A 27,342-nucleotide genomic window follows, 5' to 3' on the forward strand; every position below is an offset into this window, starting at 1 on the left:
TGTCAGTTAATGCCAGCGGTCAGTTTCTAGATAGCTGGAAATTAAAATCCTGTAATTCTGCCAGCGTGTCCAGAGATTATCCGTTGCATAATAAAATACATCCCTGAGTGCCTGTCAACAGAGGAGGCTTACAAGCTGGAGGCCGGCTCTTGCAGTTTAGAGGGAAACATGATAAATAAAGGCACTGCAGCCATTTTGGGTCCGAACCAGCAGACCCGTTGAAAGGATGGTATTCCCAGCACTGCAAACTCAGTATTCATCTATCTGCTTTCCACAGATCAAGGTACAGTAACATCTCAGCTGTTAGAAGGTTTTCTTTTTTTGTGAAAACTCCATCCATGTCTTTCCACTGAATACACTGCAGTGGGGTGAACTTGATTTTGTGAAAGGGGTAATAGAGGGAGGAAGCTTTCTGTGACTCTCTGACATTCATGTTTACTGCCACTTGGCCTTCGGTTAGTGTGTTTGTGATCTGGTGGATCTTGTAGTTTTATGATTTTGATATCTTTACGATCTTGATCTTCAGAAAGCACCAGAGGGTGATGCTGCCACTAAAATGTTTCCAAAGGCCAGGACAGCAGTCCTGTGCACAGTTATCTTGCCTCTGCCTTGAACTTGGTTTGTGGCCTTAGACAAGCCATTCCCTCTTGGCTTCAAACCTATCACCTGCAGCCTTACAAGGTTGTTGTGAGGATAACATCAAGATAATACAATGAAGGGCTTTGCACACTCAGAAAGGGTTATACCAACTACAATGATTTGGCTTTAATTTAAGCACCAACAGTTGTTGTTGAAGTGGGTACCACTCTTTTCCTCTAGGGCCACAGTTCTGGATCCCACTCAGGGACCTGTACAGCAGAGTATAAAAGAGACCAGAGATCCTGTCACAAATCTCCAGCGTCTCTCCTAGCCCAATCCTTTATAATCCCAGAGAATCTTAAGTTCAGGCTGTTGTTCTTTCCTTTTTCTCTTGCAAGTTGCAAATCCTTAAGCAAAACAACCTGAAGAACAAAGAGGAGCTCAACAAGTCCAAGGAGCTCCTGAACATGGAGAACAAGGAAATGGAGGAGATTAGGAAAGAACTGTAAGTATTTAATTCAGTTGCTCTGTGAGCCCTTCATGGACATGGGATTCTGTTTCTGTTTGTGAACGTGAATAAGATTGATTGACTGTGGTAACTTTTCGGTCTAGGGGAAGAACAAACAAACGAGAGTGTTTTGTATTGGAAGCAAACATTCTGCCTTCTGAAATGTATAAAGGGAATGCATTTATGGGCCACTGAAGGTTATTGGATTTTCTGTATGTGGTAGTCAGTGTAATCATGGCATTTCAACTGCAGTGTGTGTGTGTGTGTGTGTGTGTGTGTGGCTTTATTTTGAAGGCACATGTGGTTCTGCCATCTGAGGGCACCAGTATTTTTTAAATAGGCGATGCTCTCTACCCCCAGGGCAAGCATGCTATTTTAGTTTTGCTTATTGCAATGCCTCCTTTTGTCTGTCCCAAGTCTCCCATCAATCAGATTCATTGGGTGATCTTTGGTTCTTATATCGACAGGAAGGGAGTTCACTTCCAAAGCAAGCTCTTTGCTCTTTGGCAACGTCAAAGGAATGCCTTTTTTTCTTGGTTAGTGTTCTGTCCTGAAACAAGCAACAGTGCATCGCGCTCTGGGAAGAATAGAAATTGCCATGTGGGCCTTATTGCAAGAAGCTGAAGGAGGACCGATCACTTTACCTCTCATTTTCCCCCACATTATTGATGGTAGACAAAAAAAAAAAAATTGGAAGGAGCTGGCACTAAACCAACCTGGTGATTTTTTGGTTTCAAATTTGTAACTATGCTCTTGAACCTCACTCCTTGTCATTTCTGTTTGACTCCATTCCTCAGGCTTCCTCTCCGCAAAGTCAGTTCAGTCATGGGTATCTGCCCTGTGTCTTTTGCAGTGAAGACAGTTGCAGAGTATTTATTCAGCTTCTCTGGAATTCCCATAACCTCTTTATAATCTCCTCTTATTCCCTTTAACCTCCCTGGCAGATTTCCTGTGTCTGGCATCTTTGAAGTGATTTTGATTGTTTGCATTGCTCTTTTTAGCCACACAGTCCTCATATTCTTTCTATGCACCCTTTATTGTCAGCTTACACTTCTTTTGCTGGAGGCTGTGGTCCTTTTCAGTGAGGATGGCTTCCAGAGACTTTGTGTATATAAAACAGTAGAATATTGCTCAGTGCAGTGGAGAATTCCCACCTTTGAGATCACTACTTCCCAATGAAAATGTTTTTTTTCAGACTTCCTGTGCTACTTTTACACTGTAATTGGGGCACCCTCAGTTCTCAGGTGTGTGTGGATGTTTTGTTCAAGAGCAGCTTTTTCTGCAGGCATATTACTGCCATACAATTTTTTTTTTAATGAGCAGCGACAAGCATTCTTTCAAAAACAGATTGCTCATAAAAGGGGCATAAGAGTTTGCTACTGAGTAACACGTTAAATGGCTCTCCGGTATTGAGTGTCCAAGACTGTCAAGATGGGCTGAGGTTGGTCATAGGGGACTGCTGATCTGGTTCAAACTAATGCATTTCCCAGTATACTTACTCCCAGTAAGTATACTATAACTGTATTAGTATTACCCAGCACCCCCCAATAAAGACACAGGCAAGGGCATATGGTACAAAGGGCCACTTTATTAACTATTTAAATATACTTCAGATTGGAACAGGGCCTAACAAATAAGTCATGCGGGTTCTACATGGGGGAAACGGAGCTGCCCGTCTACTTCCCCCTATATTGATTTGGGCGACCACACCAGACTCTGGGCAGCGTCAGTACAAGCCTGCCGCCCCCTTCATTGTCACCCCGAAGGGGCAGGGTGGCAGGCTAGCTCAGGCCACCCGAGCGAACCCGCGGTGCGCCTTTACCACCAGGCCGAGGTTCATCCAGCCTGCGTCACCCAGCCGGGAATGCCAGCATGACCAAGCGTGGAGTCCACCCGGCCCTTGCCACCCTGCGGTGTACACCGATATGACCTTACCTACCCAAAACCCGCACGACACCTGCCTAAAGTGACCAAGAAGACCTATGGAAAACCCCCATTCCGCCCCTAACTCCACAGTCCGGGGTAGGCAAAAAACCACCAACCGATGTGCCAATTAGGCTGATGGCAAAAATTCCTACCCGGCCCCAGAAGGCGACCAGCTAGTCTCGGACTGCCAGAGGGTGGGCGGGTGGGTGACTGCTGCCTGGTCCCGACTGCGCGGGCTTCTCCGAGCAGCCTGCACGTGGCCCCAGACCAATTAGCCCCCAGCCAATCGGCTGCGAGGCTGACCCGTCCTGTGTCTCGTGAGGGGGCAGGGTAAACGCCGGTGGCGCGCTAATACACGTGCCACCAGAATTATATAACTACTTGAAACTTCATCTTACTATCCAGAAATCCAAGAATCATCCAAGGCTGCTTACTGAGGCTCAAAACTGCTCTTATTGTTGAGCTCATAACACACATTATCTCAAGGCTTTTTAGTGATGTAAGTAAGGATTGTTCACCAGGAAAACCATCTGATTTTGAGTGGGCTGGCTGAGGGCTTGTTATGAGTACCAGATGCCATCTGTCAGTTAGTTATAACTCTTGCGTAACTTACAGTGGGATGGATGGAAGTTTCCTTTAAGAACCTCAAAAGAGCCCTTATCAGTTCACTCCAAAGTCCCTCAAGCATCCTCTTTTCCACAGTGGCCCATAGCGGAAAGCCGGCTGTGCTTGAACGGAAGTTCCCATCTTGCACCCCCCCAGCAACTAGCACTCAGTGGTGACTGCTTCAGAACATGGAGGCTGAAAAAACCATTCCCTGAAAAAACCATCCCATCTGCTCAAGCCATGACAATAAAACAGTTGCTACTTTGTGGGTCATCTTATATAACTTAATCCTTCTTGGGTTCTTTGGTTCTGCATTTGCTCCTGAGTTAGTTTTGGGGGGGATTTTTAATCTTTAGAAACTGTTTGATAAGGCATCCTGAAAACTGGTTAGTTGTGCATTTGTACTCCGGTGCCTCTTCCCTCATCTCTCAACTTGTTCCATTCATGGGAGAAAAACCGAACGAAGCACAGCTATATTTAACCCTGTCTTCTTACAGCTCCTGATGTGTGTATTTGATGGATTTCTATTGGTTTGTCTCAAGGGGTGTAGGGTAGCAAAACCCAGAGTTATCCCACGCTGACGCCCACTGTTCTGCTTTCGAGGATTGACGCTATTTGAGGGAGGGGGTGAGTGTACATTTGGGTTGTGGGTTGCCACCTTATTAAAGATCTCATTAAGCACATTACTTGCTGCTTTTCTTTTTTTGCAAGCTGCAAAGCCGATTCTTTCCCACTGTTTTTTCCCCCTCTTGCCCTTCTTGTTCCTATGGTAACCATGCGCTCTGTGTCCTCGCAGAGAAGCGCTAAAGCTGGCAGAGGCTGAGAAGTCCCAGCAGCTTGCAGCCTTGCAAGAAGAGAACGTTAAACTTGGCAAGGAGCTCGGCAAAGGAGAAGTCACAAGTCATCAGAAGGTAGGTCATTTCGTTTGGGGTTTCCAGAGGTGGAGTCTGCTTCAGGGAGGTTTGCACAAAGAGAGAGAGAGAGAGAGAGAGATGTTGGAATGCATGTATATCATTGGAGGGATTTACCTTTCCAGGAGAACAGCAAGACAGCTGAGCCACCCGAGGGGTGAATTGGTTTTCTTGTGGTGTGAACTCTTGTCAGCAATTGTCACTGATGAAAGCTCATGGGCCCCATGCAAAACCAGTTCATCCCCAGTGCACCACAGTTGTCACTCTCCTCTTCGTTATCCGAGTATTTGAACATCACCTGCAGAAGATTGTGAGGCAGTGGGGAGGAGTTGCATAACCCGTAATGAATCCTTTGCAGGAGAAAATTTCATAGGGAGAAGTGCTAGTTAGTCTCAGTGTAAGGCTTGCGTGCGTGCGTGCGTGTGTGTGTGTGTGTGTGTATCTTCAGAGGATGGACATCCTTGCTCTCAGTGTTTTAATTTCCAGAATGATTGATTTACCTTGCAGCAGCACCTCTATAATGAGAATCGGCTGCAACTTGTTAAAAATGAGCACACGCTAATTTGTACAAGGGTTGTTGTTTGAATGTGAAGAGTGAGAGAGTGTGTATATTTCCTGGTACTGGAAAAGTGTGCATGAGCCTTTGGTGAATGAATTTTGCACTGAGATACATGTCAGTGCATCTCTTTGCAGTTGCAGTGATAAAGGTGGAGACTTTCTGGGTCTGCATGGCAATTAGAGCTTTTCTTGGCTTGCAAGGGTCTCTGCAGGATATTTCAGAATATACAGGCACAATTCAGCAGGGAATCTCTCCTGCCCAAGCTCCTCTTAAGTGAATGGGAGTTGCCCATGAACATTTGGTGCCATAGGGTCCCATTTTAAACACACAATGAGTAAGTCCCATTGGACATGCTTCTGAGTATACCTGTTTAGGTTTGGGCTATAATCTGGTAAAAAGCTCTAGCCACACCTCGAGTGTCTCACAGATAAGAATAAAAGGAAAATGGTACAGTCAGCCTGAGCGTCTGGCGGTGGGGTTGTTGGTGCAAGAGTGGATGGAGAAGGTGTGGAAGCCGTTTGCACTGCAGCTGGCAACACGGGGTCCACAACAGCAGGCTCAGGTGTCGGTTGTAAAGGAGGCTGTGCTCTTACTGTGGAGTACAGTGCTGGCTTTTGCACGGCAGGCCACTCGTCCCTTTGTCCTTCTACAACAGTTCCTTGCCATAAGCCTACGCTTGACCTCGGCAACATCAAAGGGTCTTCATCACTTTCTGCATCACTTTCATCCATCCAACTCTTGTTGAAATCTGAGAGCAGACCTGCTGGCAGCCAAATTTGGCATGTTGTGCCTCTGCCGATATCTCTGATCCTTGGCACTTCATGACTCATGTGCTTTGAACCTCTGTCTGTCTTCCTCCGTAAGTTGAGCTCGGCGCACCCCTGAGTATCCTCTCGGGGGCCTCTCATCCTCCATGGTCACAGGTGGTACACTCAGATCTGTAAGCCTCTTCTACTGGGCTTGGGGTTTGGGAATCCAGTATGTTGACTGGCATCGATTCCACAGATCCCTCCACCTCCTCAAAATCTAAAGGCAACTGATCTCCGAACATCATGTTGCTATCTTCTACCTTATGCTAGTTCTGCTTAATGTTGTTGAGGCAGAACAGCCCTTACTGCCAAAATAACGAACCACTGAAGTCTTTGTAGAGGTTTGCCTCTGCCTTAAGTGTAACCACAAAGTTCAGTCGAAATCCCAGCGCTAAGCCACCATGTCATACACTTAGGGGGATTTGGGGTGCTCAGAGTTCTTGGTTCTCGAACCCTAAAGCCCTCAAGGTCCCCCCCACCCAGTAGTACTGCCACCACCCTGTATGTGCCAGTGCCTCAGTCCAGGGACACTGAGACCCTCTAGGCTTAATTCTATCCCTTGCAGGCACTGAGCGCTTTCTTCAATTAAAGCTTCAATCCTCAGGTTACTAGACCTCAGTGAGCACTTGGTAGCTTGCTGAATGGCTAGGCAGGATTCTGAACCTTTGTCCCCAACAGACAACGAAACAGCTCAGTAAAAGATATTTTAGTTTATTAAGTACATCAGGTTACATAAGGTTACAGTAAGGCAGCAAATGCTAGCAAACATCTAGGAAACATATCAGCAATAAAATAATAAAGCTAGCTGGCTATCTCTATTAATCCCTATCTCTCAGGGATCAGCTTCTCTTGTAGATCTTTTAGCTCCAGGCTACCTGTGAGGCCAGGTGCCCATGGTGGACAATTGGAGCTCACAAGTGTGCAGGATGTTGCACCCAAAAACTCTGCCCAAGAAGAAGCGGACACACCCCTTGGGGCACACATTAGTATACTTCTTACGCTAATAGTACTGAGGTGACTTCATATTTAGGCTGTCCAATCAAACCCTAGAGCAGGGGTGTCAAACATAAGGCCCTGGAGCTGGATGTGTCCCAAGGAAGCTTTTTATCCGGCCCTCAGGCTCTCAGCTGCTGAGCAGTGCTGAGGTGTTACTGCTAAAAGGGCAGCCCCACAAAAATTGGGCTCTCCCATACCTTGAAATAGGATAAAGATTTGCATGTTTTCTCTTCTGTCATTTGTAGTTAATGAATTCCTAAGTGAGAAAAAGTGCTTATTTTTGGTTATGAATTGTTTAATGACATCACTTCCTGCCTAACGGCATAATTTCTGGTCCTCAGCAGGCATCATGAATGCCATTCGCCCTCGGTATGAAACGAGTTTGACACCCCTGCCCTAGAGAAACAGAACCTTCCTGAAGTTGGCCTGGTTGCTAACTCCTCCTAGTTCTTACCCCTCCCAACTGGAGATCCACGGCTACACTCCATCATGCTTGATCAGGCGCCTCTCTGTCTACTAAGGTGCTAAACATTCCAAGGGGTTGTAATTCTTGTTGTCTGTCCTTTCTGGCCAGCAAAGGAGAGACAACAATCCTTTTGTTTATTTACTCACCTGCTTGCAGCTTTATTTACCCACATTCTTGCAGCTAAGAACTGCTAGCAACTTCTCCGTTACTGAATTAGTTTGGTTCAGGCTTCACATGCTAACCTAGGCCTAACATACACTTAGTCGTGACACGTCATAAAACCTGTCCAACTCCTCCAGAACAATTTATATTCACACAACCTCATTTATTGTCCTCCTTGCTTGTTGTGCAAAGATAACAAAAGAATCCAAATTCTGCAGTCAGAACAATCCAAGGTATTTGCATATCCTTGCTTAGTATCTTTTTTATAATGCATGAGTCTGGGTTTAGAAATAGTTTGGCATTATTGTTTGTGCGACGAAGTGTCTGAGGGTTGAGCATGGAGTCCTCTCCAAGCTTTTCTGTACAAACATGAGGAGTAGGAATATGATTTTTCTCTTTAAAAAACGATATCCTCAGGACTACAGGTTTCACACTGTGTTGCAGCTTGTTGACAATCCTTGTAGAGCAACTTGCGGATAGCAGAATTCCCGAAGCTCTGCCTTGAGTATTGCTTGGGTGCAAAAGTTATACCAACTGCCATTGTGAAGTAGGGAAGAAACTGGGACAGTGACATGAGGCGCCCAAGAACTGCTTCAGCCTCTTACAGCTATTTTTATCTCTTTGGAGAGCCAGCCAGAGTCCCCAGACTAATTAACTTAACATAGCAGAGTTTATTGTATGTTCATGCTCCAGGCCTGGACTTGTTCCAAGAAAGCACTTTATGAATATGGTTTGTAGGACTGCTTGTTTCTTAATAGATGGAATGCTAAATTTGGTTTGTAAGAGGCTTATTATGGTTAGAGAAGGAAAGGCAACCAAATTATGAGTGTCGAAACATGACATGGTAGTCCTGGAGCTCAACATTTGTTGGTCTGTGGTGGCTTATTGGTCACCTCCGCCAGAGCAAGCCCCAGGCTTTGCCTTTCAAGAGAGTTTACAAAGCCCCCAAGTGGAAGGGCTTAGCATAGAAAGCAAGCATGGGTTTAGTTATTTACCAAACAATAAATCATCCTGTTTTTCTTAAATTTCCACCAAAGCAACTAACAACCAAACATAAAGCAACCACACCTAAGCAAGAGTAGAAGCAAAAAATTATGGTGACCATTCAGTTTACAGAAAAAGATTTCAGGCAGTGGAGCCAAAAAAAATAACTCCACAGGAGACTGATGGAGAAGCCCATTGAAATCAGGCAGGTCCAAAGGCTGTTTTTGAAGAGCCAGGAAAAGACTTTGCTCCTGGGAGGCTCAGCCATTCATAGATGGACCAGCATCTTGCAAGAGGTGAGGTTCAACATCACATCATAATCTACAGTTGGTCAGTCTTTGCCCCTGCCTGTACATTGCTATACATGTCTATTCAGGAGTAAGTCCCATTGAGTCACTCCCACATACATAAATAGGGTTGCAGCCCAAGTCCCCTTTAGTGGAGTGAAGCTGTGTGGCTGCTCCTTGCGCACCTTCTAATCATTTTTAAATTCCAAGGGGCATCGTGTCAACTGCGTGAGTCTCTGTTCTCAGTGGTACTAGTAGTTGCAGTATTTAGATATCGCTTTTGAGTGTGCAGAGTGATTTGAGCATATCATTAAGCAGCAGAGAAAGGGGTAGAAGCCATGTGAGGTTGAGGGAAGGAAGCAGAAGCGTGTACTACTATAATGTAATTGCTAAGCTGATCAAGTCCCACCTTTGCCAGAGCTCCCCAAGCAGCCTTAGGTGAACCAGTATTCCTCAGCCCCACTTGCAATATGGGGATAATTATACTGACCTACTTTACAAGGACAGATGACTGAGTAGGTCAGTATTATCCCCAGAGTGCAGAGGGGGGAGGATGGAACCTGAGAAAGCTCTCTTGCCCAAGGTCATTTGTGCAGGGCCCAACCTCTGCTGCCATTGCTGCGTCCTCTTTTTCTTACAGTGACCACCAACATCCCAACTCCTGCAAGTGTCACAAGGAAACCTGGCAGCTGGTACTGGGGTGTTGGCACAAGCAGAGCATCCCCTTCCAAGACAAGATGCCAAGGATTGTGATTAGCCGTACTTGTTTATTGACAAGGCAGTCATTTTCAGACTGGGTTCTAGACAAACCTGAGGTTTCCTCAGATCTTAGCAGAGGTTCCGCAATAATATAATCAGTACAGCAGTATTTTTTTTTAATAATGAAATAGAAACACATGTCATTTTTGTAAACAAAAAACCCCAAATCTGCAAAAAAAATAATGGGCTGGACAGGGGGGTGCGTGGGTAATGACTGTGGCTTTATCTGCTGATGCTATACCACCAATGTCATCTACCTAGTACACTTTTTATAATTATAATTAATAAAAATGAACCCTTGGAATAAAAACACATAACACTGCCTTCTGCACTTTCCCTCCTTGAGGAACAAAAAAAATGTGCAAAAAATAAAAACATTTAAGAACTCCTCTAATAATCAGAAACGGCAGACAAGACAATCTGTTTATTATTGACGATAGATCCATGCAAGGCACAGCTGAATAGAATAGGGTGTGGTCTGGGATTCACGGTTGGTTCTCACAGCGCAGTGAGGAGACCTCATTGGCATGGTCAACATTTGTGTAAGGAATCAAGGAGCAGGATTCTCCAGAGCTAGACACTTTGAAACCATCTGCATAAAGGTGTGCATTGGACAAGGACTTGCATAGATTCCTGTGGTCAGGAGAAAGTTAAGAAACGATCAGCAAAAAGCCCCCCAGAATGTCCTTATCTTTCAGTCTGCAAATTAGAGAAGTGTGATTGGGTTTTTAACATATGTTGTAGGTATTTTTGAGCAGTCACTATGGTAACAATATAAATTTCTGGCCAGGGTCTGTTAGCAAATCTGTATATGCATGACACGCTTTGCAAATTTAAGGACTCTATAGTTTCATGAATGATTTATGCTGACATCGAAAGGTTAAAGCGGTTTTTGCTTTGTGTGCTTGAGAAAAGGGGTAGCTATAGGTATTGCTATATAAATAATTAGCAGTTTTGTAATTAAAGAATTTCCAGTCAGATAATACACTTGGCTTGGGGAGATGTTTCTGGAATGCCAGATTTCAGATTGACACATTGCAGCTTTCAAGCAGTTTGAAATTAGCTGTTATGTATTGGAAGTCTTAGGAAACCAGTCACCGGTTTCCTTAAGGACTTGGAGTTGTTTTCCTTCCAATTCTCCTTTCTTGCCACTTCCTGGAGGTTTTAGTTTCTCTCACTTGCACTGCAAGCTTTGAAATTGAGTGAAAGAGCATGTATGGCTTTCCTTTGTGGGGGAGGCAGGCAAGCTCCTCTCTGAAGCTGGGGGTGTGCTTTGTGCTGCGACCAAAACAGCTGTTTGAGACTTCAAGCACATTCTCAGCACAGAACGATGTCTGTTCTGTATGAGACCTCTTGTGGATATTTTTAAGGAAGAAGTGATGAGCCATTGGAACCTCCTCAAGGCCAGAGCTCATTGAGCTGCATGGAGGGTAATAGCTAGAGAGAGTCCTCCAAGGCTGCCGTTGGCTGACAGCTGGGTCTATGGGTTTGGAAGGGATTAAGCACCATTGCCAGACAGAACATGTGAGGAGGACCACTTGTGAGTAAAGAATGTGTGCCTGCTAGGAATGGCTGCTATTCATAAACAAGGCTAAGGTGGAAACAGCCCCAGCATGTTTCGCCTTTCCACGGAGCCCCTACCAATTGGGAAAGGGCACCAAATGTTGAAGCACGACGGTAGTCATTTTGATCTTGAATGTGCTGAAAAAGTCACTTTGTTCTGTTTTTGTCTTTCAGCTGGACGAAGAGAGATCAGTCCTCAATAACCAGTTATTAGAGATGAAAAAGAGGTAAGGGAGAGAGAGAGAGAGTATGTGTGTGTATGTGTGTGTGTGTGTACAGACATTTAAAAAATGGGATGCAATAAAACCATGACAGAACTGTTTGATTCCTGCTTCCCTTTTGTAACCAAAATAACTCTGAACGGCTCCTTTCAGCTGTTTTGAAATGTCTTTGCATGTGAAATGCTAAATACATGGCAAACAGCTACATCCTTCTCATTACTAAAAGTTGCGTGAAAGCACTTGATCTTTCAGGAAGCATTTAACATCATGTAGCCTAGCACCTGCCATCCTGTTACTCAGTTAGATGTTTCCCCTCTGGTTCTCTGCATTTCAGCACCCAGACCAGAGCCATTTTTAGCGCTTTGTGGAATAGTGTGTTTCTTGCAGATGGGAAGGATAACACGAAGCCTTCCCGCTGAGCAGCCTCAATGTTCTCCATAGAGTGTTTTTTGCCAGACTTCTGCTAAGCCTGAGAACAAAGCAGCTTCCAAATTAACATTTTAACACCACCCAGGGACACAGTTCAGAAAGGGGGCACCCGGGAAGATGTCCAATTATGTTAGGTTATGCTGCTTCCCTCCTTCAGTCTACGCTGCCCAATTAATACTCTCACAATCCAGCACTTAACACTGTTACTGCTTAACATCATGATGGAAAAAAGCAAGCTTGCTTGCAGAGAAACATGAATGTGTTGCATTTCCATAGTGTGCTGGCAGGTTGGCTGCAGAAAATGTCTCTGCTATTTAGTGCTGCAATAGCACATCCAAGAGTTAAACTAACCAGGACCCCCTGATTCAGTAAAATAAAGCCTATTTCTGTACAGTGCAGTTTTATGAATTGCAGGAGGGTTTCTTTCTAACTTCTGTAATGTAAATTAGTTTGTGCCCTGCTTTTTAGACAGGATAACCTCCCAAGGCAACTTACAACTAAAATTCACATAGTTACAGTTGCGGCAAGAGATATTAGGGTTAGGGAGTATATGGGTAAATTGCAGCGGTTCCTGGTTCCTGGCACATAATCCAGGCCCCTTCAGAGGGAAAAGGAGGCCAAAGAAGCTTTAGAGGCACCAGGGAGGGAGGGAGGGCTGGCTGTTACCCCACAGAAACAGCCCATCCCTTGAACTGTGTAAGATGAGACATCTCAGGCAGGATAGGGGTGGCCAGAACTCCAGCTCTGAACTTTGCCCCCCCCCCAAACCTTTCCATCACAGGGATTACTCTTTTTTCCCCCTACCAAAAAAGTGTTCCTTTTGAAAGAGGGCAGTTGGTGTTGTTAGTCTGAACTATACAGAACTCTCCAGCTCAAGAGGGGCTGGAGTGTTACTTCAGCTCATTAAGACCCATTGTGGATTTGCTGACTGTCTGACTGTCTCTGAGCCTGCGCTGTTTTCTCAATACTCATTTCACTCCTCTCTCTTCCCTTTCCTACCCTTGCTTCCCTTGCTATATCTGTGTGTCTTTAATGGTAAGACTAAAGAAAGTCTATCCGCGTTACAATAAATAACTTCTTTTCTCCAATAAAGTTGTTGTACATATTTTGGCTGCCTTCTGTTCCCTCAGTGTCTTGCTTTTTTATGTTTTTGTTTTGTTTCGTAAAAAACTCAGCAGTATTAAATTTTTTTTACAACAACAACAGAATCCACTTCAGTGCAAATTTAGTTCTTCCTTTACTGTATTTTGCATTTCTCCTCCATGTTTCTAACATGTGGTTCTTGTTATCTTGCATTTTTAAAGCTTGCCCAGTATCACTTTAAGGTACTTGCTTCATTATTGGAATTTCCTGGTTTTTTGTGGCAAGGGAAGAATCTGGGGGGGGAGGTCACCCTAACAGGGGGATTATTGATTGCAATTCATGTGATTTGGATGGATTTTTCAGCCCTGGGCATAATCCACTAGGAATGTCTCCTGAACAGGAGCACAAATCTACTCAATTAAATGGAGCAAATTCCATTCCTTTGAACAGGACTTGCTCAGGAAGTGGCCCTTGTGAACTGAGCCCCTTGTGGCTTTAAACAGCACTTGGAATGTATTGTAAACAGAACTTGGATTTCCTATACAAAACTGCTTCTCTGATCTGGTCTGAAACTGTGTCTAAATGGACCTTCTGATCCATGAAATTACACTTTTCAAGTGACTGCACTCCTGTCTTGCAAGAAAGCTGATGAGTTTTCTTGGCATGACTGATCTTGCAAATTGTTGGGATACATAAACAAAAGTGTATGAAACTTTCCTGTCCTTCCCTCCCCAAAAGTTGCTTCTGACAGTTGGTGGACCCTCGGGAATGGATCAGTTCTCCCCTTTGCATTCCCCCATGCCATAGCTTGCACTGTTTCTGCCTTTTTCTCCTAAAAGAGATCCAAGGCAGAGAACAGAATTAAACGTCAAAGTCAGTACAGAATTAATGAAACCATAAAAGCTAGAGCAGGAAAAATCAAGAATACCAGCATTTCAGGTGATTTGATCCCAAGGCCCTCCTAAAAAGTCAGGATCTCAACATATGGCGGGAGCAATACAGTGACGGGGGAGAGCATTGCGCAGGAAGAGTGTCACAACCAAGAAGGTTCCGTCTCTTTCATGTCTACCCACTGAACTTCAGGTGTCAGGGGGGACATGGAGCAAGATGCCTGGTTGATCTGAGCAAGTGGTGTGGCAAGTGTAGATGTGTGAGAACTCCATCCTCAGCTATTGTGGTCTTGGGTTGTTCAGGGTATAATGGTAAGAATCGGACCTTTTGAACGAAATCTGGCAACATCTGGGATTGTTGTCTGGCAAAGTCTGGGGGTCCCGGTTTCATTGCCTGAGGCAGCAAATCTCCATGCATTTTATTTATTTAACTCAACAAGCAGCTGAGCTATTATACTCCCATAGTACTAACTAAAGGAAAATAATTTGCTGCCTTTTAACGGTGCCTAGCAGTCAGGCCTCTGAGGAGGGACTGTAGTTCAGTCAGGGGTAAGAGCCCCTGCTTTACGTGCTGAAAGTCCCAGGTTCAGTCCCCTGCAGCATCTCCAAGTCAGGCAGGGAAAAACGTCTGCTGTGAAATCCAGAAAAGTAGCTGCCAGTCGGTGCAGACCAGCATTTTTTTTAACATTTGTCCTCTGCTATACCATTTTGCGTGGTCTACCTATTGGAAGTACCACCGGAAGCAACTGGCAGTGATGTTATCGCCAGTTACTTCTGGGCTGGTAAGCCAGACATGACACGACTAACATCAGGAAGAGGCTCAGGGCAGACAGGAGAGCTTTTTAAAGTGAGAAGTGCACGCTGGAGGTCTTCCCACCAAAGTAGGAACTGAGCCTTCTGCTGCTGCTTGTCATATTGCGTTGCTGGTCTTGCTGTCAGGCGACAGGGGTCTGGGGACCCCTTGAGTACCACCAGACACCATCTCAAATACCACTGTTGAGAAACACCGATAAAACAGGTGAGAGGGACCAGTAATCTGACTCTGTATAAGGTACAGAGCTCTTCAGAAAAAGGTCCCCTGAAATGAGAATTTCTGGATTGTAGAAGACCTACGCATGATTTTAAGGGAGAGCTGACATGATGCACTGCAAACGTCCCAAGAGCTGCGTGTATTCCACACCTGTGGGGTTGTCACAGAAGAAGCACAACATTTTCTGTGTGATGTAAAAACTGGTGCTCTGAGCATCTCAGCTTTTTAAAAACAAAACAAAACAAAAAACACCACCACCAACATAGCAAGATCTTACCCAGGTGGACTCAGTTCTCACGCCCAGCACATTGATGCTTAATTTAATCATCTGAGGCTCAACCCTTAAAATCAAGGTGCTTTCACTCCTGCCAGTTTTAAATGCCATCTCCCTTTTCTGAAATGAAAACAAGCGAGACATTTGTAGTACTTAGGAAAGGCACCCTGAACAGCAGGTCCAGGTCTTCAGCATTTGCACTGTTTTTAAAATAAAAACCAAAATTTGACTCCACTGCTGTACTACATGCTGCTGTGTTTGCACACCCCCAGATTCTCTACTTGCTGCTTCCATTACAAGAACAAACATCTGCATAACTTCAGAAAGATTTCTGTGGCGTGTCACCACTGTCGCTTGTTCTGAAATTTTATTCCTGGGCTATTTTGCAAGGATTGTGCTGTATCTCATATGCTGGTTCTCGTGGTTCTCACTAACTGTAAAATATTGTGGACATTTTAACAATCTTCACTTTGGGGCCTGTTGACTGTCTCTTCCTTAATTTTTTATTGTGATGTGCACGGTCACCTCTACTAGCTTCTACTTTACTTTGGAAACAGACTACATCCCTGATCAAGGGCACAAGTCCACTGGGAATATTTCCTGTGCAGGCCTCATTGAAGCAAAGAGAAATTGCATTGTAGGATCCCATCCTTTTTATGGGGTTTTTAGAGGAGGAGCTCTCTGTGGATTTTGTTTGTCCCCCCCCCCCCTTAAAAACCTTTGGTAAGCCAAACATTTTGAAAGGCCAAGGCAGAATTTTTTTTTTTTTAATGCTTGTATCCCAACTGGTTGATGGAAGTCTGGTGGAAACTTGTTCAATTCCTCCCCATTTGCCTTTTCAGTGTCACCTTGAAAATTAGGCTGATTTCAGTATCTACATGTGGATTTTAGCATTTCCCATTTTCAGGACTCTAGGCCGAGTGAGCTAACCTTTATTGTTTTATTTTAATTTTAATCTAAACATCTTATATCAAAATGGATATTATGATTTTAACCTGCAGTTCCTCCGTGGATCTCAGGGCAACGTCCATACTCTCTTCCCACTAACTGTCCTCACAATAACCCTGTAAGGTCGGTTAATCTGGGGGCATATAACTGGCACAAGATTACTTTGTGAGTAGTGTGATTCACAAAAGATTTAAACTTAGGTCTCCCTGGTCCTAGTCTACACACACTGGCTCAGTGTAAGAACATGTTATCAAGAACATCTTGATAACACGTGTGTGTGACAGATGTCAAGTTAAACTGCTCTTCTACTCTGTAGTACCTGCATTATTGCTGGAAATGCAGTTCCTGTGATTCTTGTGGGGTGCGTGTGTGTGTGTTTAGTATCTTCTTATATGATGAATAATATAAGTTTTACTAATTTACAGTCTTAAGGCTTTCACTTTTTGTTTCAGCGTATTTTCCAGCCCCACACTAAATGGCTCTCTAAAATTATCTCAGTTGCTAAGGTCTGATAGAGAGAGAAAATGGGCTTCAGTGGAGATCCTAACATTACAGACATTAGTGAGGACCATCTAATATTTCCAGCTTCATCCATGCTTTGCATGACAAATGTGTAATTCAGCTTTGCATGTATGTTTCTTTGGTTGCTTGTTCATGGCTACTCGAAGAAGTAACAAAATTCGGAAGTTTAGGCTTGCTCTGTGCTACTCTTCCCCTTTCTCCCTTTTTTGATTCTTTGCCTCCTGATCCTAGTAACATTTTTTTAAAAATTCAAATGGATACGATGCTATGCAGATTCTGGCATGAATCTATGTAGGTAAAACTTTTCGCTTTTATTTCCACTCTTGTAAAATCCCCTATAATTTTAGTCAAACGTCTCGGTCAGCTAAGCTTGAACTGAAACTACTGCAAAAACTCTTTCTTATTAATATAGCCTTCTCTCAGAAAATCTGCTCTCCCCCACCTTCCCACCTTTTGGGGTTTTAAGCAAAGTTAATGGGATCATCTGCACCTAATTTCTGAAACTGTTTGACTCTCTCTTTTAGAGAATCCGACTTTAAAAAAGAAATTGACGAAGAGAGAGCTTCTTTACAGAAATCCATCAGTATTACTAGTGCCTTGATCACAGAAAGAGATGAAGAACTGCAAAAACTCAGAGATGAGGTACCATATTTTAGAAGTGTACAACTCACACCATCTGCTGATTTTATTTTATTTTTTTAAACTGGTTCACAATTACCCCCATTTTGCCTCTTTAATATTTATTTTACACAAGTAATCCTAGGGATGGCTCCCCAAGTGAGGTGGTTGCCTCAGGGCAGCAGGTGGTAATCTGCCCGCGTCCATCAATACACTTACCCCTGCTCCTCCCACTTCCTAGATTGGAAAAGAAAGGGGGACATAGCAGAAGAGGTTGTGTTGAGGAGAGTGGTGGGCTAGAGCGGTTCTCTAGCCCACTGCTGCCCTTCCCTCCACACATCCTCTTCTGCTCTGTCCTCTTCTTTCTTTTCTAATCCAGGGAGTGGGAGGTCTAGAGACTGGCACATCACCAGGTAAGGAGAGAAGCATTTGGCACACCATCGTAGGCATCAGGAGGTCTTGAGCCAGCCCTGATCCCACCCTTCCTCAGCTCCATATGGACAAAGGGAATCCATGAATCAGGTAGTTGCAGATCTGGTATTTATGGTGTGAGGATGTCCCATGCAAAACTAGTTGGATGTGCGGATACCAGATCTTGCCACAAGAGGGCACATTCAAATGAAAAGTTCATCAGTTACATTGACAGAGTTGCTTGCACACTAGTCCTTTTCTCTGGAGCTGCTGTCCCTTGTTCACTAGCTGCTTTTTTTTTAAGAATTCAGACATCATTATTAAATCATTGGGTTCCAGTGTGTTGTCCACCTGGGTTTTTGCAGATCTGAGTAGAGGCCACCTTTTCAATAAAACGCAGTTGCTGTGCTGGTCTTTGCAAGCAAAGTTCTGCCTCCAGTCCCTCTGCCCTTCATCTGCTGTCTCCCTTGTGTGCACAGGGGCAGGGATATGTCTCTTCACCTTTATATAAAGCGAAGATGACGCTACTGTATATGAAAACAATATATATTGAGGCCTTTAAGGGCAATTGTTTCTTTAATTAAAAGCTTTCTGTGTGCTGGTTCTGCCCTTTTTATTGCTTTCTAAGTGCAGCATGGGATTAGTGATGAATTGTCCCTCCCCTTTTCTTTTACAGCAAAATGTTTCTGACTATTGAGTATATTATTATTATTATTATTAACAGTATTTATATACCACTTTTCAACTAAAAGTTCACAAGTATACAGTATATCCTTTATTTATCTCAGGAGTGGACAAACTTTCAACTTTAGGGATCCTGGACCTTTACCAATTGTGTAGGAGAAAGAATGTCAGCTGGTGCAGCATGTCATCTGTGAGCTGACAAGCTGCACCTGCTGAAATTCCCTCTTCTATACAATTGTTGAAGGTTCAGGATCCCTAAAGTTAAATGTTTGCCCACCCCTGATTTATCTGAAGAATTTATTCTTCCAACTTTCAACCAAACAGTCCTCAAGGCAGCTTTCGGTGAATTGCAGAATTTGTTTAAAAAAAACAACTCACACTGACACAGGAGTGTCGTAAACTTAGGGGGGTTTGGGGTGCTCAGAGTTCTTGGTTCTCAAACCCTAAAGCCCTCAAGGCCCCCGCCCAGTAGTACTGCCACCACCCTGTATGTGCCAGTGCCTCGGTCCAGGGACACTGAGACCCTCTAGGCTTAACTCTATCCCTTGCAGGCACTGAGCTCTTTCTCCAATTAAAGCTTCAGTCCTCAAGTTACTAGACCTCAATGAGCACTTGGTAGCTTGCTGAATGACTAGGCAGGATTCTGAACCTTTGTCCCCAACAGACAATGAAACAACTTGGTAAAAGAGATTTTAGTTTGAGTACATCAGGTTACATAAGGCAGAAAATGCTAGAGGCATAAACATCTAGGAAACATATCAGCAATAAAATAACAAAGCTAGCTGGCTATCTCTATTAATCCCGATCTCTCACCTGGGTCAGTTACTCTTGTAGATCTCTTAGCTCCAGGCTACCTGTGAGGCCAGGTGCCCATGGTGGACAATGGAGCTCACAGCGTGCAGGATGTTGCACCCAAAAACTCTGCCCAAGAAGAAGAGGACACACCCCTTGGGGCACTCATTAGTATGCTTCTTATGCTAATAGTACTGAGGTGACTTCACTTATTTAGACTGTCCCATCAGAAACTTTTGAGGACAGAACCTTCTTGGAGTGGGTCTGGTTGCTAGTCCTCCTGGTTCTTACCCCTCCCAACTAGAGATCCACAGCTGCATTCCATTCCGCTTGATCAGGCGCCCCTCAGTCTACTGAGGTGCTAAACATTCCAATGGGTTGTAATTCTTGTTGTCTGTTCTTTCTGGCCAGCAAAGGAGAGACAACAATCTTTTTATTTGTTTACTCACATTCTTGCAGCTAGGAACTGCGAGCCACTTCTCCGTTACTGACTTAGTTTGGTTCAGGCTTCACGTGCTAACCCAGGCCTAAAATGTACATATTCATAAGGAGCACAACTCAGTCTTTTGGCTGATGCCAGAGGGGAGAGGGTCCCTCTTTGTTTCTGTAGTGCCTGGGCACATGCAATTGGAGTGGAGCAGAGTGTTCTTTTTTGACAGGGAATGACAACTGGTATATGTTTATTCCAGTATCTGCTTACTAGATTTATTTTCCTCCAGTCTGCCTATGTTCTCTCTCCCACTTTAACTTTTGTAGGTCACAGTGCTTCGTGGAGAAAACGCCACTGCAAGGAATTTACATTCAGTAGTTCAGTCACTGGAGTCTGATAAGCTGAAACTTGAGCTGAAAGTAAAGAATCTGGAGCAGAAGCTCAGAGAGAGCCAGAAAGCACCTGCCAACTCCTCAGGTAAAACCAGCTCTGATCAGTTTACCGCCTTGTTCATTACTGTTGCAGCTGAGTGTGGGCTGACCACATAACTTGCTGCATGCTGGAAACCATTCGGGGGGCACAGTTTATGGCCTGTCTGGCATTGGTGGGGGTCTTCCTGAAGTGGTAAAGACAGCATTGTCTCAAATCCATCCTCTCAAAGAAGGACCTGACCTGACATTGGTAGCTCAGATGGGATGAGATCTCTTGTTGCAGTACACTGTTGAAGTGTTATCACTTGATGTGTGGAATTGCCTTCATTGGTTATTTACGATCAGTGCCTCTTATTGTGTGAGGGAGTTAGCCAGTGGCAGTATCCAGCTGAAAGGGGAGAGAGGCTCCTGTCCATGGCGTTCAGTTCTGGCCCAGAACCAGGCTGGCTGCTAGGGCCCAGCAATCTCTTGTCGCTGCTCTGAAACAATGGTTTGTGCAGTTTCCCTCTTTCCTGATAATCTCTCAGTGCCATGCCAAATAGCAGTCTCTGTTGACAGAGCGAAATGGTTTGTTGGTTCACGGTTTGCTTAGACCAGTCTGGCTTGCAAATCTGCTTCAAATCACAGTTTTAGATCCTGGGTTTGCAGCTGCTCACAGACCATGGTTTTTTTGGATGGAATCAGTTCAGAAATCAGCACAAGGCATGGTCCCTCTGAAGCCCCCCTCTGACTTGCCCCCAACTCCAGACCCTGACTACGGGGGAGAGGAAAGTGGAGAGGAAGAAGAAAAAGAAAAGGTCCTTGGCATTGCTGGTTTTGAAATCGGCAAAACCAAAGAAAACTCTGAAGATTGTCTGGGAGGAAGCCTCTCCTCTTGGGATAGGTGCAGCGCTGTCTGTCTGCCAGCCAAGAGGAGAAAGTTCCCATCACTTGAAACTGCCCCAACCCAGAACTATAGGGAAGGGAAATTCACAGGTACGATCAAAATCCCCCCCTTTGCTATCTTCATGCCTCTGTTTTTCCTTTTCCAAGATGACACAGGTGACGGCACCACCCAGGAGGACAGCAGCGAAGAAAGCAAGGTATGGCCTCTGTCCTGCTGGGCTCTGTGTGGCCATTGGCCAACTAGCTGTCAAGTAGCACTTGACAAGTTGATTACATGCGGCTTATGTGGTTCATTCCTCCCCTCTTTGTTCCTGATGGGAAGGAGAGAAAAGTGACAAAATTGTAGAAACAAGCCAGTTGTTGCAGAAATTCTGTCTAGTTGCACAAAACAACTGATAGCTCATGATTGGCTGGATAAGGAGGAGCAACTGAAAAGGTGTAGCTGGATGCAGGAAGGGATGCATTGCAGTTCAAAAGCTTAGCCCAATTGTTTTGTGGAGGACTGCTGATCATTTAGTTAATGAGTTCAAGTACTTTAGTCCAACTTTCCTGGTTGAAAGCTTCTCAAGGCAGCATCCAGCAGTAGACTAAAAGAATAACAGCAATTAAAAAGAGCGAGCAACAGGGGAGGCCTTGTCACCTGGTACCTGCCAACCCATCATGAGTTAGTGCCAGGGCCTGAAAGCCTGATACTAAGACTTGGGCAGGCTCTTGTTTGATGTATGCTGTTTCCAACCCAGTGGATTCATAACTGGGAGTCCGGCCCTTTCAGTCCAGTGCGGCTTGATTTTGGAGTCCAAAAGAAATGGGGGTGCTCCTCACGCAAGCGTAGTGGGCAAAAAGGATTCTCAAGGCAGCTAAGGGGCACTAAGGCTCCAGTATCTGCCTGGGTGTGCCTGAAATGGAGCAGACCCTCCCCTGGTTTGTGGACAGGCTCAGGTCTTATGGGAGAAGGTTGAACATATACCTTGATACTTTTCCACTACCAGTTCATAAGTGGTCACGGCTGCCTTCAGCTCAGTTCAGCTGGTTTTGCAGAATGGGGCTGCTTAAAAATGCAGCTGTGCTGCAGAGACGTCTCTGTGGTGTGGGATAAGAGGTGTTATCCACCAGGGCTACGCCATGTTAGCGCACTGCATATAAGCTTAAGTTGCATAATTAACTCAGACTAATGCTTGGTTTCTTTTCCTCCCTGCTTCTGCTTTTTGCTCTCCGCTGCTGCTGCTGCTTCGAACATTTTCCTCAAATCAGCATATGGTTCGTTTCCACTTTCTCTGCTTTGCTTTTTTGTTTTCTTTCCCTAATTGGCTTTGTCTGTTCTAATCAACCTGGTATAATCCAGCAGGACAAATCTTCTATTCTTCTCTCGGGTGAGGCTGTCCTCTGCTATGCCTCCTGGAAAGGGAAAAGCAGCTCTCTTTGTAGTGAACAGGGGCAGCTGTGTGAAGGGTGGGACAAGTATATGACCCTTAAAGGACATGAATAAATGTTCAGGTGGGGGGCAACTAGATTTGCTTCAAGCCTTGCTTGTGAGCTTCCTGAAGGCATTTAGTTAGCTACTTGGGAGACAGACAGGTGGACTAGATGGCCCACTGGTTTAACAGGGCTCTTCTAGTATTCTTACGGTTTGTCTAGTATTGGCCATCTGAGGTGAGGCCTTCAACACCTGGTGACTGGTCCAGCCTCGTAAACTACTCAAAACAGCTGCTGCAAATCAAAATGTGCTTATCATTGCCCTGCAAGATAAGTCTTCCTGGTGTGAAAATTCACACATCCAAATAATTCTGACTAGGGAGTGTGTTTATTTTTAGGCTCCAATATAAACCCAATATATAAATCCAGGTGGTTTAGCTTTGATGCCCAGTTTCTGACCTGCATGCTGCTTCTGTCATAATCTACGTCTTTTAGCTAATGTGTCTTGCAAAAGTTTTACCTTAAGTGTTCTGAGTTTTTAATCCTGCCTTCTCATATCTCCTTCCCACCGTAACCCATTCAGATTGACTTCCTAAATTCTGTCATAGTGGATCTTCAGAGGAAAAATGAAGAGCTGAAACTGAAAGTGCAAATGATGTCTGAGGCAGCGCTTAATGGCAATGAGGAAGATATTAATTACGACAGGTTGGTCATTTCAGCTGCCATTTGGCAATCTGGGCGTGCTCAGTAGTCAGGCCTCTCGAATTGGCATCCAGAACCCCTTAGGACAGAATGTGAAGCAAAGATGCCGGTTTCTAGGATGGTGCCTTACAAATGTCATTCCTTCAAGGAACACTTTCTGTGATAATTAGTCTGCCAAGGGACCATGTCTGTTACAGAACCCCAGAGCATAGCAGAGAATCTTAGGATGCACACCTATTTCGTGGCACTGTGACTCAACCCAATGAATTGGATACCCACCTACACATGGGAGGGGGCTACTCAATGCAAGACCAGATGGGACTTTGACCCACAGCCCTCAAACAGGGCTCCGAGGCTGTGGCCCTCAATTATGTTTTTCTCAAGTTTACCAAATGGCACCCTTCCACTGTTTGTTCAACATTTTCAATACCGCAGGGCTGCGGATCAAAGTCCCATTTGGTCTCGCACTGTATTTATACCACATAGAAAGCATGTTTCCTCTAACCTGTGGTGCTGGCATCTAGCCTAGACGCCTTTAAAAGGGGATTGGACAAGTTTCTGGAGGAAAAATCCATTACGGCGTACAAGTCATGATGTGTATGCGCAACCTCCTGATTTTAGAAATGGGTTATGTCAGAATGCCAGATGCAAGGGAGAGCACCAGGATGAGGTCTCTTGTTATCTGGTGTGCTCCCTGGGGCATTTGGTGGGCCGCTGTGAGATACAGGAAGCTGGACTAGATGGGCCTATGGCCTGATCCAGTGGGGCTGTTCTTATGTTCTTAACCTTACAGAAGCTTTTTAATATTAGGAATAACTGAAATGCCTGACACCTGTCCCCAAGTACAGCACCTTGCGTACTTGTATTTAGGGGTTGCCCACCCCTAAATACATTCTTGTTCTCTGGATTTCCTCCCATCTTCCCGTACGGCCTTGCCTCTCCCTTTTAGAATCACAATTCCTAGTGAAAACATGATGATGATGACATTCCACTGAGCAAAGGGGAGCATCCAGCCTTATTTGCCAACTTTTCTTTTTCTTGACAGCGACGAAGAGAACCAAGCCAAGAAGAAACCCCGCCTCTTCTGCGACATCTGTGACTGCTTTGATCTCCATGACACTGAAGATTGTCCAACTCAAGCACAGGCATCAGACGAACCTCCACATTCGACTTACCACGGAAGCCGAAATGAGGAGCGCCCCTATTGCGAAATCTGTGAGGTGTTTGGGCACTGGGCTACGAATTGCAATGATGACGAGACCTTCTGATGCAGTAGAGACCAGGGAACACAAACTTTGCTCTGCACTAGGCTGGACGACGTCCACTAACAGCATTCAGACGTGCCGCCATCAGGAAAAAAGAACAGCTCTTTTTACTCTTGCCCTCCCCAACCTCTTCACCGCTGACCGACTTAGCGAGTTAGCTTGCTCTTCCACAGCAAAATTCATTATTCTGGCCTTTCCTAAACTAAAATCAAAATGTCAAATAAATAATCTACTAGGCAGACTTCTGCCACTTTCTTTTCCAACTTCTGGGTTTGCATCATCTCTAAAGACTAAACGTCCCTTTATGTCACGACAGTTACCTATAGGAAATTAAAAGAAAAAAACACTCTAGTTACCTTTTAGCTTATTTAAAGACCTTTAAAAATTATGCTGTTAATTTTCATATTTGCACTAAGCTCTTAAAGCTGCGTTTGTATGTTTTTAGATTTTTGTAAAGTTTCGACACTGGAATGAGTTTAAGAGACGAGCTCTTCTTTGTATGACGTCCATCTGCTCGGTTATCTCTTGATCAAAGAAACAGACGAGCTCTGGTGCGCTACCTGGAGATCAGTAGTGCCTTTATTTCAGCAAGATTTCTTAATGGTATGAAATTTTGTTTAGAAAATATATCATGAAGCAGGTAAGCCAACAAGCTACTGTGGAGAAATCTTTTTATAAAGAAGCCTCTTATGCTGTGCACGTTTTGGACGACGTCCCTTTCAACGTTCTTTCGGCTTCTGTAGAGTTGTACATAAGTACATATACAAAGATATAAATATATATATATAAAAGAAAAGGTTTATATTTTGGAAAAAGATTATCTTATTGTTTTCAGTGCTTCTATTCATCTGAACTCCTCAGAGGACCCTTCTTGTGCACAGCACAGTAACTTAATGACTTTAAATAACCTCAATCTTGGGAGATTTCTTTTTCCCCCCCTATATGTGTTTTGCGTTTGTGTCGTTATAAATCTTCTGGCAATTCTGTATCCTGTAACAGGGTGTTTTTTTTGTTTTATTTTTAAATTAAAAATCAATTCAAGCCTTATTTGATGAGTAAGTTATTTATCCCCAGTCTGAATTTTGTTCCAGATGAATGTAAAACAGAAAATTCAATATTTAATTAATTGTGGATTTTCTAAGAAGTGAAAACCTTACAAAAAAAAATGAAGAAAGCTTTACAACGGAGGGAACCCACTGTTAGAGTGAAACTGTGCCATGCTGATTTTAATGCACGTGTCATTCCTGATGACATTACTCTGTCACGGAGTTGATGGTGTGTACTACTTAGCCCGAGTAAAGGTGATGACCACATAAGCTGGTTTAAATCTCTCTTCTTTTGAATGTCTCAAACGTTAAAGAGAATTGCATCTTCCCTGCTGTCTGTACATTATAGAGGAATTTAATTCTTTGTATGACTTGTGTGTCAGGGTGTGCGTGCGTGTACACACGTGTGTGTTTGTGTGTGTATAAAACATATATATATACACACACATACACACACATATGCATGCATGCCTCCGGTGTATTTTCCTCCAGATTGCTGACAATATTTGCCATTATTCAGCAATCTAATGTAATTGTTTGACATTTGGAGTAATGAATGTATTATAGTGATAGAAACAAAAGCAGGGAAATCAGTATTGAACTAAACGGAGTGTACTGTAACTTTTAATAAAGCGGTTATTATCTTGTCACACACGTTGCATTGTTCCTTTGCCTTGGTGTTGTTCAAACTTACGGATTGATGAAAAGTTCTGTGTAACAGAGGGGAAACTTTAGTGAGCTCCACGTTGTCTCTCATCCTTTTTCATGGCTATAAATTCATTATCTCTTCATGACCCTAAGGATTTATGGCTCCAAAAGTTTAGTTGGGCTCAGTTAGGGATGCCAAGCCTGACACATCCCAAACCCTGAGATTTCTGAAGTGGAGCTTGGTGACAAGATTGTGAACCAATTGTAAAAAATTGTGGGGGTCTGGTATTGAGACAGAGCCCTATAGCAGTCCAAAAATGGCCTGAAAATTAACCTTGACCCATCTGCTTCAGAAAGAAACAGGAAGACTATGGTTATTCTGGGGCCAACTTAGAAACCATCAGTGGGTCCCTAATAAGCAGAGCTGAAGTCTGGTTTATACATGTGGCCACATGAGATGGACATATGGTAGAGTGGACTAGGTGGAGAGATCATATTTTGAAATTGTCCCTTACGTAAAGAAGAAAAATTCCATGCAAGTAGAAAACTAGCACAATGAAGAACAGACTGAACCAGTAGTTCTGTTCCTTGTTGTGCAAGTTTTCTATCTGCAGGGAATTTTCATGTAGAAGACTATTTTAAAATGTTGCCAGCTGTCTGCCATCTGAAGCGAGTGACACTATACAATATACCATTCTGCTTCATGTGTAGGCCAGGCCCGGGTGTGAGAAGCAAGCATCATGGTTTCCCTTCCAAACAAACCTGAAAGTTGTAAGGTTGTGGGAGGGGTAAGGGAGCTAGAAAGCTGGCCTCCACTATATGTGGGAAGCCCACCAGCAAGAGATGATGCTTCTCTCCCATCATTCCCCTGCAAGGTATTCAGGTAAGTGCTCTAAAATCAAGCATGCAGCCTTTGGGAGACCCGACCTCCATGACTATGCAGTCCCCTTTTAAAGACACTCATTGCCACATCTTGTGGCAATGAATTCCACAGACTAATGCGCTGGGTAAAGAAGCACCTCCTCTTGACCATCCTAAATCTCTTGCCCATCAGTTTCACTGGATGATCCAACCTGCCCTTCGAGCATTGTGAGCAAGGGAAAAATCTTGCTTGCAACGCACAAGTTTATAAGTCTCTGTCATGCACCCATTAATTGCCTTTTTCCAACCTAAAAAGCCCCAAAGGTTTGAGCCTTTCCTCATGAGTTGGAGGTGTTTCTGGTGAGTAAGAGAGGCTTGCTAAGTCTTACTGAACACAGTGGGCTTTCATCTGCGTAAAATAACCGTTTTCAAACACCCCTCCTCAAAAGGAAGGTGCATCTGAGGGTAAATCCCATTGTGTTCTATGTGGTCCACATCCTCGTAAGTATTTTGGGGATAAGGACGTAAGAGCATGAGAAGAGCCCCTCTGGATCTGGCCTGAGGCCCTTCCAGTCCACCTTCCTGTATCTCACAGTGGCCCACCAGGAAGCACACAAGGACAACAAGGGACCCGCATCCTGCTG

General features: G+C 44.2%; 1 protein-coding gene across 4 annotated transcripts in view; it reads left to right on the plus strand.

Moving 5' to 3' along the window:
- CLIP1 (CAP-Gly domain containing linker protein 1) overlaps positions 1-25,839 on the plus strand; it is a 68,140-nt gene extending 42,301 nt beyond the window's left edge. For all 4 annotated transcript variants that reach the window (XM_066609545.1, XM_066609548.1, XM_066609546.1 and 1 more), the window contains 8 exons: positions 978-1,084; positions 4,416-4,530; positions 11,290-11,342; positions 17,037-17,154; positions 19,774-19,924; positions 20,911-20,960; positions 22,760-22,881; positions 23,924-25,839. In XM_066609545.1, the coding sequence (XP_066465642.1) occupies positions 978-1,084; positions 4,416-4,530; positions 11,290-11,342; positions 17,037-17,154; positions 19,774-19,924; positions 20,911-20,960; positions 22,760-22,881; positions 23,924-24,146 (939 nt within the window). In that variant the 3' untranslated portion in view covers positions 24,147-25,839. The remainder of the gene's footprint in view (positions 1-977; positions 1,085-4,415; positions 4,531-11,289; positions 11,343-17,036; positions 17,155-19,773; positions 19,925-20,910; positions 20,961-22,759; positions 22,882-23,923) is intronic.
- Positions 25,840-27,342: the final 1,503 nt, after the last annotated feature.

The sequence above is a fragment of the Tiliqua scincoides genome, chromosome 14, assembly GCF_035046505.1.
Source record: "Tiliqua scincoides isolate rTilSci1 chromosome 14, rTilSci1.hap2, whole genome shotgun sequence".
NCBI classification, from domain to species: Eukaryota; Metazoa; Chordata; class Lepidosauria; order Squamata; family Scincidae; genus Tiliqua; species Tiliqua scincoides.